Raw genomic sequence first — 13,374 nt, 5'->3', positions numbered from 1 at the left:
CTAGGGGTCTTCCATGATAGCAGTCTTCCAATATTTGAGGGGCTGTCACAGAAAAGAGGGAGTCGATTTAGTCTCCAAAGCACCCGAGGAAAGAAGAAATAATGTATGGAAGCTTATCAAAGAGACATCCAACCGAGAATAGAATAGAATAGAATAAAATAGAATAGAATAGAATAGAATAGAATAACAGAGTTGTTATTCTATTCTATTCCCATTCTATTCCCATTCCTACCCCACTCTGGGGCCAGCCAGTTCTCCAAACTACTTGCCAGTTCTCCAAACTACTCAAAATCTCTGCTACCGGTTCTCCCGAACCTGTCAGAACCTGCTAGGATTTCACTCCTGGTCTCCTGCTTGGGCAGAGGGTTGGATTAGATGACCTGCAAGGTCCCTTCCAACGCTGTCCATCTGTTAGATATCCACTTACATGTCAGGGACTCTTCCATCCAGGCCAGCCTCTCTCTGGGACATGTCAAAAGGGCATTTTCCTTAAGTAGAGATACACAGGAAGGCCAGATTGTGAAATCTGGGGAAACAGAAACATTTCGGCTAGCAAGGGAGAGGGGGATGGAGTGGAGGAAGGGGGGAGAAGCAGGGATTCTCAAATTTCCACTTCCTGTTGCTCATTGGCTGAATCACCAGGGCCCTCTTGAGCCTCCGAGTAGAAGACTGGTACCCGAAATGGAAACTCCTTCGTGGTTTCCCCTTTCCCCACTTGCCCTCCTTTCCCTTTCACCTTCCTTCCTGGTCCTTCCCGTTGGGGCTCTGGGCACACGTGGTTGATGCCACTGTAACCTTAGCCAACTAACCCCCTCGCCTTTTCCCCCTTGCCAGGCAAACTCACCGAGGAAAAAAGGACACCAGGATTGTAACAGCAACAGCAGCAGGAGGAGCCGCCGTTCGGCATAGATGGTTCTTCTCGGACTTCGGTGGGAATCTTCCTTCCCCAGCAGAATGGTTCCTCAGGTGGCCCTGAGCGCGTTTCTCTTAACGTCGCTGGTTCTTGGCACGGAGGCGTCTGCGGTCAGCAACTGGTGGAACCTGGTGCCCAGGAAAACAGTGCCCTACCACGGTGAGTAGCGTTTCTTCCCAGAGACTCAAAATCTGTAGAGATTCTCAGTCAACCCAGGTCAACTGGACTTTCTTGGTTTTTTTTTCTTTTCTTTTGAAGACATTTTGCTTGGCAGGATAGAGGGGATAGAGCTCAGCTCTGGCAGGATAGAGGGGAATGGGAGGATTTATATTCCTTGTAGACGGCTGGTCGTTCGCATCCTTTTAGAGCAGAGGTCTCCAATCTTGGCCACTTTTAAGACTTGTGGACTTTAACTCCCAGAGTTCCTCAGCCAGCTGGCTGAGGAATTCTGGGAGTTGAAGTCCACAAGTCTTAAAGGGACCAAGGTTGGGGAGCCCTGTTTTAGAGGGTCGTTGAGGCTACCTGGAGGTTTTATCTGTCTCCTCAGGGTCACCTGAGTGGTCCAAAGGGTTCCTGTAGTCTGCCATTTTTTTTATTTTTTTTTATTTATTTATAATTTAATTTCTATACCGCCCTTCTCCCGAAGGACTCAGGGCGGTTTACAGCCATATTAAAACACAGAATATAAATAGCAAATTTATATTCTCTGGAATATAAATTTATATTCTCTGGATTTCCTCTGGAAATCCATTCCTACTCCTACCATTCGAAGGGCGTTCATCCCAAATTATATAGCTAAAAGTCTGTAGAGATTCTCAGTCATCCAGGTCATGGTTGTCCCAAAGGTGTTTTTTTCAGGAGGCAACTGGACTTTCTTGTTCTTCTTGGAAGACGTTTTGCTTCTCATCCAAGAAGCTTCTTCAGCTCTGACAGGACAGTGGGGAATGGAAAGATTTATGCTCCTTGCAGACAGCTGGTCATTTGCATTCTTTTAGAGAGCCGTTGAGGTCACTTGGAGGTTTATCTGTCTCTTCAGGGTCACCTGAGTGGTGCAAATGGTTTCTGTAGTCTGCTTTTTTTTTTTTAGACCTTACATAAGCACGATATTCCAGCTTTTGAAGCGTCCCATTCAAGCTTTTGAAGTGAGTAGGAAGCTCCACCCATCAATAAGAACAGCAAGACAAGCAATTCTACTGCTTTGGGTTAACAGTTTAATTTTTCCCCTGTGGCTCCCTGACCTTAATTTCTCCCTCCTTCCTAGCTTGCATCAGTTTTCAGAGAAGACAGAACTGGAACTGCTGGTATTAGTGTCATATTAGTAACCCCGGTGCATTATATTGTCCTTGGAAGTTTTCTTTAAGAATGCTCAGTGGTTGTTTTTTTTTTATTAAAGAGGAGCTCAAGACATAGATAAAAGGCAAAACAGCACAAGAAGAAGAGGAAAACAATCATTTAGGGGCTTGGTAAAGGAAAGAAGAACATCAGGTGGCAAGTTCAAGGACTGCCATTGAACCCCTAGCAACCTCAGCTCAGTTCACATGAATAGGGTAAGGTAGGATAACAGACTTGGAAGGGGCCTTGGAGGTCTTCTAGTCCAGCCCCCTGCTTAGCCAGGGAACCCTACACTACTTCAGACAAATGATTATCCAATCTCTTAAAAAATTCCAGCGTTGGAGCATCCACAACTTCTGGAGGCAAGTTATTCCACTGATTCATTGTTCTCACTGTCAGGAAATTTCTCCTTAGTTCTAGAAGGCTTCCCTTCTTGATTAGTTTCCACCCATTGCTTCTTGTCCTGCCCTCAGGTGCTTTGGAGAACAGCCCGACTCCCTCTTCTTTGTGGCAGCCCCTGAGATATTGGAAGACTGCTATCATGTCTCCCCTAGTCCTTCTTTTCATTAAACTAGACATACCCAGTTCCTGCAATCGTTCTTCATATGTTTTAGCCTCCAGTCCCCTAATCCTCTTTGTTGCTCTTCTCTGCACTCTTGCTAGAGTCTCCACATCTTTTTTTACATCGTGGCAACCAAAATTGGATGCCGTATTCCAAATGTGGCCTTACCAAGGCCTTAATAAAGTGATATTAACACTTCACTATCCCTCTGTTTATGCAGCCCAGAACTGTGTTGGCTTCTTTAGCGGCTGCTGCACACGGCTGGCACATACTTCAATGATTGTCCTCTCACAGTTACTGCTACTGAGCCAGGTGCCATCTATACTGTACCTGTGCAGTTCTCTTGTAAAGAAGCCGGAATGTTGGTACAGGTAGACCTTGAGTTACAACAGTTCATTCAGTGACCGTCCAAAGTTACGAAAGCCTTAAAAAGTGACTTACGACCGTTTTTCCACACTTAACGACCGTTGAGGCATCCCCTTGGCAACTGGCTCATCTTTACGATGGGTTGCAGCGTCCCGGGGGTGTGTGGGGGTTGTTGCGTGATCCCCTTTTGTGACCTTCTCACAAGCAAAGTCCATGGGAAGCCAGGTTCACTCAACAACCATGCTGCTAATTTAACATATGTGGTGATTCACTTAACGGTGGCAAGACCGGTCGTAGAACGGGGCAAAATTCACAGAACCAATGTCTCAGCAAGAGAAATTTTGGCCTCGGCTGTCGTCGTACGTTGAGGACTTTCTCTATTCTTTGAAAAACAAAAGCAAGACAGCATCTCTGAAGGGTTGAGATAGATCTTAACTATCAGGCTTTGCATTTTTATTTTTTTACTTGGAAATTTGTCCTTCTAATCATTAAATCTAGGCTTGGGTGGAGCCTTAATTGATCCGTTGGCCATGGTTTCCTCTTCTCTAATCTCTTCAGAGTTCAGCTGCCAAAAAAGCCATTGCAATCCTAGGTTGCATCCACAGAGGGATAGCATTAAGATCACTAGAAGTGATAATAATGCTTTATACTGCACCATTGAGGTCACACTTGGAATAATACATCCAGTTCTGGTCATCATGACACAACAAAAAGATGTGGAGACTCTAGAAAGAGTGCAGAGAAGAGCAACCAGGATGATGAGGGGACTGGAGGCTAAAACATATGATTAATGCTTGCAAGAACTGGGCATGGTTAGTCCAGTGAAGAGAAGGACCAGGTGAGACAGGATAGGAGTCTTCCAATATTTGAGTGGCTGCCACAGAGAGGAAGGGGGTCAAACTATTCTCCAAAGCATCTGAAGGCCAGACAAGGAATAACGGATGGAAACTGAACAGGGAGAGATTCAACCTAAAAATAAGGAGAAATTTCCTGATAGCGAGAACAATCAATCCATGGAACAGAAGTTGCCTTCAGAAGTTGTGGGAGCTTCATCCCTGGAAGCTTTCAAGAAGAGACTGGACTGCCATCTGTCAGGAATGGTGTAGGGTCTCCTGCTTGAGCAGGGGGTTGGACTAGATGACCTACAAGGTCCCTTCCAACTCTGATAATCTGTTAGATTATGGGGTCTGGAGGCAAAAATCGTATATGATGCAAGTAGATATGCCTATTTTATTGAAAAGAAGGATTAGGGGTGACATGACAGCAGTCTTCCAATATTTGAGGGTGTATCATGGAGAAGACGGGGTTATTGTCCAAAGCACCTGAAGGCAAGACAAGAAGTAACAGATGAAGTATGAAAGTAAGATCCAACCTGGAAAGGAGGAGAAATTTTCAGCCAGTGAGAATGATTAATTAATGGAATAGCTTCTTTTCCAAGTTGTGGGTGTTCCATTACTGGAAGTTTTCGAAAAATTATTGGGCAGCCATTTAGAATAGAATAGAATAGAATTCTTTATTGGCCAAGTGTGATTGGACACACAAGGAATTTGTCTTTGGTGCATATGCTCTCAGTGTACATAAAGAAAAAAAATAAAATATATTCGTCAAGAATCATAAGACACAACGCTTAGTGATAGTCATAGGATACTAATAAGCAATCAAATCATACTAGGAAACAATAAAAACAATCTAAGTTGTAAATGTACAAGCGACGTGGTTATAGTAATAAGTGGGAAGAGATAGGTACTAGTAAGGATGAGAAGAAGAATAGTAATACAGTCTTAGTAGTTAATTTGACAGTGTTGTGGGAATGAGTTGTTTAGCAGAGTGATGGCATTCGGGAAAAAACCGTTTTTGTGTCTAGTTGTTCTGGTGTGCAGTGCTCTGTAGCGTCGTTTTGAGGGTAGGAGTTGAAACAGTTTATGTCCAGGATGTGAGCGGTAAGGATCAGTGGTGGGATTCAGCCAGTTCGCACCACTTCGGGAGAACCGGTTGTTAACTTTCTGAGCAGTTTAGCAAACTGGTTGCTGGGAGAAATTATTAGGGCAGAGAACCGGTTGTTAAATTACTTGAATCCCACCACTGGTCAGGATGGTATAAGGGAGTGATGGGTTAACCTTTTTGGTGCCGAGTACCCAAAGGGTGGGTGCGTGCAAATGCAAACCCCCCAAAATGCAATGCAAGCGCCCCCTCGTGCATGCGCCCTGCCCCTCCCACATGCCCCATTTTGGGCCTGGAAAGCCGCCTGCACCAACCTGCACCCCCCCCATACATGCGCCCTCCCTACGCATGTGTGCATGTGTGTCCCCCCCCACCGCGCCCCACCCAAAGACCAGCTGGCTGGCAGGAGGAGACAGTGAAGCTGGGCTCGGGTGACAGCTGCCGTGCCCATAGAGAGGGCTCTGTGCCATAGGTTCGCGTGCCATAGGTTCGCCATCACGGGTATAAGGTCTCCTGTCTTGAGCAGAGGGTTGGACTAGAAGTCCTCTTAGGTGCCTTCCAGCCCTAGGATTCTATGTTTTACGTTCCAAAAACATGCTACGGCTGCCATGATGGGCGTATACAGTCACAAAACATTTCTACCATGAAAACAAAATGGTGGACTTTCAGATTACCTTTTCCCATCCCAGTTTATTTGTGTGTGTGTGTGTGTGTGTTTTGTCCTGGCTGGATGAGCATCGTTATAACCAAACCCCTTTTCAACGGCTGAATCTCGTCGGCCTTCATTTTTTTAAATAATGCCTGCCTTCGTTTCGGACAAGATCCAGAGGTATGCCCAGAAACCAAAAAGTGACGATGCTTCAGGGTGGAATTAGCTTTGCAGAGTGCCGGCAGGCCTTGGCGAATGCTTTTTGAAGTAATGAAGTTTTAAGAAAGGAGACTGGAGCATGGAGGTTGGCAGGTGGCAGGAGAAGATTACATGGTAGCTCCAGATCGTTGAGCCTCAAGTAGGAACCCGCTAGAGATCTTTATTTATTGACCGAGAAGAAGGAAAAGAACCGTAAAACAGAAGAGGATGCTAGGTTGGGCTCCCTGGGTGGCTGGTGCTGGGCCATTTTCCAGTCTCTTTGTAAGGTGCATGAGTCTGCCACTTTCTTGGCATGAGGGAGGAAGAGGAGGAGGAGGAGAGGGAAGCCACGACGAGGACGTGCCTGGTGTTTCTACCCAGCCTGTTCAACCAGAATGTTATCCTCCTGGCCAGTTGTCAGCTTTTGAGAACAGAAAGCCAGAAACATTCCCTGCCAAGCTCATAATTTACATTAACAGGTGTGTTCCAGCACGATATGGGTGTAAGTCACGGCATTTGCGGCTTGTTTCCAACCCTTTGCCAGAGGAACGCTGAATTTCTGCTGCCCCTACACCAACGGTGTCAAACTCGATTTCATTGAGGGCCGCCTCAGGGTTGTGTTTGACCTTGGCTGGGAGTGGGCGTGGCCAGGGAGGGTGTGGCCAGGGTGGGCGTGGCCGCCTCGACGTCACTCATATTGTGGGCGCCTGTGGCGGATCGAGAGCTCTGCCAGTGAAAACGGGCCCCCCTGAGCTCTGTTTTCGGCTGCCATGGCCTCCTGCAACCTTGTGCCAGGAAAAATGGAGTTCATTCATCCTCCAGAAGGTTGCAGGAGGCCGTGGCAGGGAGCCCATTTTATTATTTATTTATTCATACTTTTATACCGCCCTATCTCCCTAGGGACTTTTCGCCAGGGAGCCCATTTTTGCTGGCAGAAGCACTGCGGGTCGGTCCTTTGCTGTTTCCAGAGTGGCTCCATGGGCCAAATCTAAGCATCCTGCGGGCCAGATCTGGCCCCCGTGCCTTGAGTTTGACATCCCTGCCCTATATCCTCAACCAGGGGCGGTCAACCTGTAGCCAAAGAGCATCCTGCAGCCTTTGACCCCATTTCTGGAAGAAATCTATTCTGATTTCTGGTGAGACCAAAGTTTCCATTCCTCTACTCAACTCCTATGCTTGCTTGGGAGGGAGAAAAAAAAACAACTGGGTCAGTATGAAAAATAAAAGGGGGTGTTAAGAAAGCAATCTTAACCTGTGGTTCTAACCACACCACCAGTCAATCTCTGACAACTGGTGATTTTGAGAAGAGGTGATTCTTGGTGGGGGGGTGGGGAGAAGGGAGTGTCCATAAAATATAGTCAAGAAAGTCATGATGGTCACCTGGAAATCGAAGCTCCACCATTTTATATGTATCATAGACGTTTCATCCCAGGGGTGTGACCCACCAAGCCAGAGCCGATACAAAGCTTCCCTCCCCTTCCGTTGAATGCATTCATACAACATGCTTCCCCTCATCCTTGAGTTATGTTGGGTTTGCACAATATGATGACCATAAGCTGTTGAGATGAGCTAGCTTAGTGGAAACGGTTGAGAGACAAGAGCTTATCTTAAAATGTTTATTTATTCATTATTTTATTTATTTATTTGTCAACAAGTAGAAGGAAACAAGTAACAGTATAGACGTAGACATGGACACATGAAAAAAATTGGCATAAATAAAAGGATATAAATAGGCAAAACATAGCCATAAACACACAGAATTGTTGTTATTAATTGCAAAGTCATGTCCGACCCATCACGACCCCATGGACAAGGTTCCTCCAGGCCTTCCTATCCTCTACCATCCTCTGGAGTCCATTTAAGTTCACACTGACTGCTTCAGTGACTCCATCCAGCCACCTCGTTCTCTGTCATCCCATCCTTCTTTTGCCCTCAATCTTTCCCAGCATTAGGCTCTTCTCCAGTGAGTCCCTTCTCCACATAGACATATAGAATGATTACATATAAATGGGGACAGTAGGACAGGGACGGTAGGCAGGCTGATGTGCTTATGTGGATTTGATAGGGTGCTGCCAGTTTCGACCACTTGTTGCCTGTTTGACAGGAACGCCGCTATTCAATTATGCAGGGGTCTAGAAATGCCATAGGATTTTAGTTTCAGAAGTACTTTGTCGTGCACTACTGAATCAAAGGCTTTACAGAAGTCTATGTAAATTGCATCTATTGCTTTGCCCTGGTTGAGTTGAGAGGTCCAGATGTTTTTGCAGTGGTATGAGTTGTAGATTACATGATAAAATTTTCATGAACCAAATTGTTTATCAGAGAGTAGGTTATTTGTAGGTAAGTGGAGGGTGATAGATTGGTTTTTGATGACTTTACAGGTGACACAACAAAGAGAGATTGGTCTATAATTCTCACCAAGGCCGGGATCACCTTTTTTGAAGATAGGTATGACTGTTGCTAATAACCATATGTCAGGCAAGGAGCTCATTCTAAAAGATACTTCATAGATGGTGCTTAGAGGTTCAGCTATGGCGGAGGAAAGCTTTTTAAGAAAGAAGGCACATATTCCATCAGGACTAATGGCTTTAGTTTGTGTAGTGCCCTTATGACAGTATCTTCAGTAAAATCAATGTGGATTAGATCATTGCAGTTGGATGAGGTACGACTAGGAAATGAGGGGGCGATGCCATTGCTGTTAACAAAGACTGAACTGAAAAAAGTGCTGAAGAGATTAGCTTTAACGGCATCACCATTACAATCTTCACCATTCAGCCCTTTTAGAGGTGGAATGGCTTTTGAGTCTTCAAGTTTGGTGTTTACGAAATTATAGAAGGCACGATTGGATTTCGTGTGAACTCTTCCTCCTGTTTGCAGTGGTAATTGATACATTCTGTTTTTATTTGGCGGCATATGGATTTGTATCGGTTTTTGAAGTTAGCTACATAGCTAGTTTTATTTTTCTGCCAAAGGGATTTTTTTTTTAATTGGAGTTTCTTTATTGATATGGGTAATTTGTTCTTTTTGGCTTTGGATGTTACTAATGGTACATATAGATTAATGACTCTTTGAACTTCGAGTAGAAAAGAGTTATAATAGTCATCTGTAGTGTTGCAGTCATTGAATAGGATTTGCCAATGTAGAAATGAAAGGTTGGCAGCTATGAGATTGTAATTTGCTTTTTTAAAGTTGTATTTAGAAGTCCTATTATGAGATTCTTTGTATGGATGTAAATTTAGACAAAGTCAATCATGCAATGGTCACTGTTGGAAAAAAAGTTCTTTGATATGAAGGTTATAAATTGTGTTTAAACTGTTGCAGAAGATTAGATCGAGGCAGTTGTTGAATCTAGTGTAGTTAGATACCAACTGATCAAATCCTAAAGTAATGACGGCATTATACAGAGTCGTATGTATTGATTCAGTAGAGCACTCATTTAGGGTCCAATTAATAAGAGATAAATTGAGGTCACCAAGAAAAATAATGGGATGTGGGCATGAGGCTGCCCATGTTAGTAAAGTAGTTAGTTTACTCGCATGATCAAGGTCATAATCAGGGGCTCTGTAGCATAATAGGAAGTGAATTGTGGTATTTAGTGAAGAGTGAAGTAATTCTCAGCTGTTCTAATAAAATATGTTTGTTTAGGACTGATTGTGCCTGGTAATAACTACTTGGCTCTAGGTCACAACACCTCTGCTCAAGGCACGAGTCCTTATTCCATCTCAGTCAAATGGTAATTTGGTCAATTTTTGAAAACCTTGATTACGTGAAGAATTTTGACCTCCGGATACTTCTCCTGGTCATCCCATTCTCAGATCTGGGGAAGAGACCCTCGTTGGCAGGCAAGCTCAACCCACCCACCATAGCCTTCATTCTGGAATGGCTTGCTCTTGCACATCCTTAGCAGTGGAGCCACAAACCTGGCCCAGCTTGAGTGTCTGTGACGTTAGCTTGACCTGCTTCCTTTTCAAAAAGTCACCCCTGCTGGCAACTGTCGACAAGGGAGGGGGAAGATAAATGGAAAGCAGACCAGAGCTGTGGTCTGATGGCACTTTAGATGCGGGTTTAGCTGGGGCTCCCTAGAAGCTGTTAATTAAATTGGGAGTCACTGTTAATTACATGCAAAGAAGAGAGACAGGAGGCTGTGGAAGGAGGACAGGAGCAGCTGGAAAAGGAAACGCTAATTTCGAAAAGCCAGTGACTTGGGGAAACAAGACGCAATAATTCAGATTTTAGTGCCATGTCCTGAGAGTTGTGATTGTTTTCGTCTCGCCAGTGACTCAGGGCTACCATCGATAGGGCGATGATAAAATGACATTTTTGGATAGAACAGATCAGGGGTGAAATCCAGCAGGTTCTGACAGGTTCTGGGGAACCGGTAGCGGAAATTTTGACCAGTTCGGAGAACCGGCAAATACCACCTCTGGCTGGCCCCAGGAGTAAGGAGGGAATGGGAATTTTGCAGTATTCTTCCCTTGGAGTGGGGTGGGAATGGAGATTTTGCAGTATCTTTCCCCTGCTATGCCCACCAAGCCACACCACACCCACCAAGCCACACCCACAGAACCGGTAGTAAAAAAATTTGGATTTCATCATTGGAACATGCCAGGTATTCAAGATCCCCTGCTTGCTTTTTTGGGCGGGGTGGGGGTGGGGGTAGGGGTAGGGGGGTGGAAAGTAAACATTTCCAACTTTGTTAAACCCAACTAAATCTCAGTTTATACTGATTTTCCTTTGACTTTTCAGCAGTAAATCACGCCACGTGCAAAGGTTTAGCTGAGGTTGAAAGCTTTGCATGAGCTCCAAAGGTTGGAAAGCTTCATGAAAACAATTTCCCTAGGATATTTTTTCCTGTTCCAGTATTCCCTGGAGTGGGCAGTTGACTGAAACCTGTGAGATCAATTCACACAGTGGATTCGATTAGGCTGAAAATGGATTTTGCTAGTTTGGGGACGGGACTCGACGGTTGTCTGAATCTGTTAACGTGAAAGAAGCTACCGAGTTGAGCCAAAACATGGTTTATTTGTTTAGCTTTAACCTGCCCATGCTTCTTGTCAACCTGGGTTGAAGGTAAATATCCGGCAAGGTGTTACGTGAATTCAGGTATAGAGTAATTCCTAAAGTAGATTTTACGTCAAGAGAAATCTGTGCCCAAGAGTGCTGGGATTCAAATTTTTTTACTATTGGTTCTGTGGGCGTGGCTTGGTGGGCGTGGCAGGGGAAGGATACTGCAAAATCCCCATTCCCTCCCCACTCCTGGGGAAAGGATACTGCAAAATCCCCAGTCCCTCCCCACCCCACTAACCTGCTTTCCAGGTCCATTCTCCTGTGCAGGGCAACAAAAGAAGACCCAGCCGATCAGCTGGGAGGCTGCAATAGACTGACCACACCAATCAGCTGGGAGGCTGCGAATATATTGATTGGGTGCCCCAGCCTTACAGGCTAGGCTTCCCAGGAGCCAAAATGGGGTGCATGGGGACTCCTGGAAGGGGCGGGGCAGTCAGGGGCAGGACCAGTCACAGCTAATATTTGCCGGTTCTCTGAACTATTCAAAATTTCTGCTACCCGTTCTCCAGAACTGCTCCGAACCAGTTGGATACCACCTCTGGTGCCCAGCCTTCAAAACCATAAAGGACAGAGTCTTCCAAGCCTTAACCACTTTCCATCAGTACCAAGCCTCCAGAAACTTTTGTGGACGTCCCAAAGAGGCTCACCCAGTTTTCCCAAAGTGGAATGAAGCTTGGGCATAATTGCATTTGCTCATTCTTCTCTTTTGTTCCTTTTTGATCTGTTGTTCTCCTTTCCTCATTGCTCTCAGTTTTAAGCTGTAAGCATCCCATAGCAAGGATCTCTGCTGTTGGCTTGAACAAAATGTATGGAAAATGCCGTTGATTTTGATAATAATGGCTCATAATCGGGGGTGAAATGCTCCCGGTTCAGACTGGATCGCCCAATCCGGTACCGATGGCAACGGGTGGTTCAGCAACCGGTAGCAAAAATCCCTGCCCCCTCCCCATGCCCAGCTGAGCCGCGGGATCATCAGAGAGCGTTTTTTTTTAACTTTTAAAAGCATTTTTTCTTCGGCCGAAAAAATGCTTTTAAAAGTAAAAGAAAAAAGCCTCTGATGATCGCGTGGCTCAGCTGGGATCGTCAGAACCCTTTAAAAGCATTTTTTTCTACAACCTCTTCGGCTGAAGAGGTTGTTAAAAAAAAGCTTTTAAAAGGATCCTCTGGAGATCCCAGCTGAGTTGCCTGATCATCAGAGGCTTTTAAAAGCATTTTTTTTTACATTTAAAAGCATTTTTCAGCAGAAGAGGTTGTAGAAAAAGTGCCTTTAAAAGTAAAAAAAAAAGAAGTCGGCCACGCCCACCCAGTCACATTACCTCCCCATCAAGCCACGCCCACAGAACCGGTACATTTCACCCCTGCTCATAATCATTCTCCTTTTAGACAGCAAAACTCTGAAATGGGAAGGGTGTTTTTTTTTAATACACAACAGTGTGAAAACACAACCGCTAGTTCTTTAGCTGGTGTTGGCCTTCGTTCGCAGCAAGTTCCTCCCCGGAATCTACGCTGTGATATTGTGATGTGATGTTTTCAATGTGTTGGCGTAATCTGTGTGTGGATCCAAGCAATGTGGCCTTTCATAGTTGACAGATGGAAATTTTTGTCAATGCACAGATTTGCTAAGGTCCTGCCAGATTTTATCTTTATCCACTTTCCTGTCCATCCTTTGTAAAAATTGACCATGTGAGGCTTCTCCTTGCCAGCGTTCTATTTCCAACTTTTTATTACGTTATTTTGATATTCATGTTTTGTTTCCTGTACATTCAATCAGTTCTGATTTTTAAAAAGTTAATATTATGGTTCATCACACAGTCAGCCAGATATTTAGACTGGATTTGGCATTTTTACCCACTTATTGAGTTCTGCTCAAGGACCTGGGTGAGGGAGGTGATATTGTTTGATAGCGCTAAAGGTACCCTGGTAGGATGTGATTTGTTCCAGGTAAAGCTGTCTTTTTCAGCTGGTTGAAGGGGATTTTTGTCAATGTGGAAGATGGTTCAAGTGGTGCTCCAGAGGTTTCGGGATTACCCTCAAGACTCCAGTCGCTATGGATCCTATGTTTACTTTGCCATAGTCATTCTATGCCTGTTGGCAGGTTTTTATATGTTGTGATTTTTTCCATGTACTACAATGTCCACTATCTAGCCTTTTTTTTGTGTGTGTGTCTTTTCAACTGATGATTAAGTCTGGATTGTTATATGACAGGTGCCTCTCTGCCTGAATTCGACATGAATTCTGTAGAGTTCTATATAATTTCTAAAGCGCTTTAATTCCTTCATTTTCTGTTTCTCTGTTTTGAATGAATGAATGAATGAATATTTTAATTTGTATACCGCCCTTCTCCCG

At 44.7% G+C, this 13,374-nt stretch overlaps 1 protein-coding gene across 2 annotated transcripts in view; it reads left to right on the top strand.

Moving 5' to 3' along the window:
• Positions 1–13,374, top strand: part of SEMA4C (semaphorin 4C) — a 118,044-nt gene that overhangs the window by 35,107 nt on the left and 69,563 nt on the right. For both annotated transcript variants that reach the window (XM_058194213.1, XM_058194214.1), the window contains exon 2: positions 835–1,072. In XM_058194213.1, coding sequence (XP_058050196.1) covers positions 910–1,072 — 163 coding nt within the window. In that variant the 5' untranslated portion in view covers positions 835–909. The remainder of the gene's footprint in view (positions 1–834; positions 1,073–13,374) is intronic.

This window comes from Ahaetulla prasina, chromosome 9, assembly GCF_028640845.1.
Source record: "Ahaetulla prasina isolate Xishuangbanna chromosome 9, ASM2864084v1, whole genome shotgun sequence".
Taxonomy (NCBI): Eukaryota; Metazoa; Chordata; class Lepidosauria; order Squamata; family Colubridae; genus Ahaetulla; species Ahaetulla prasina.
This window is presented reverse-complemented; position numbering and strand designations above follow the sequence as displayed.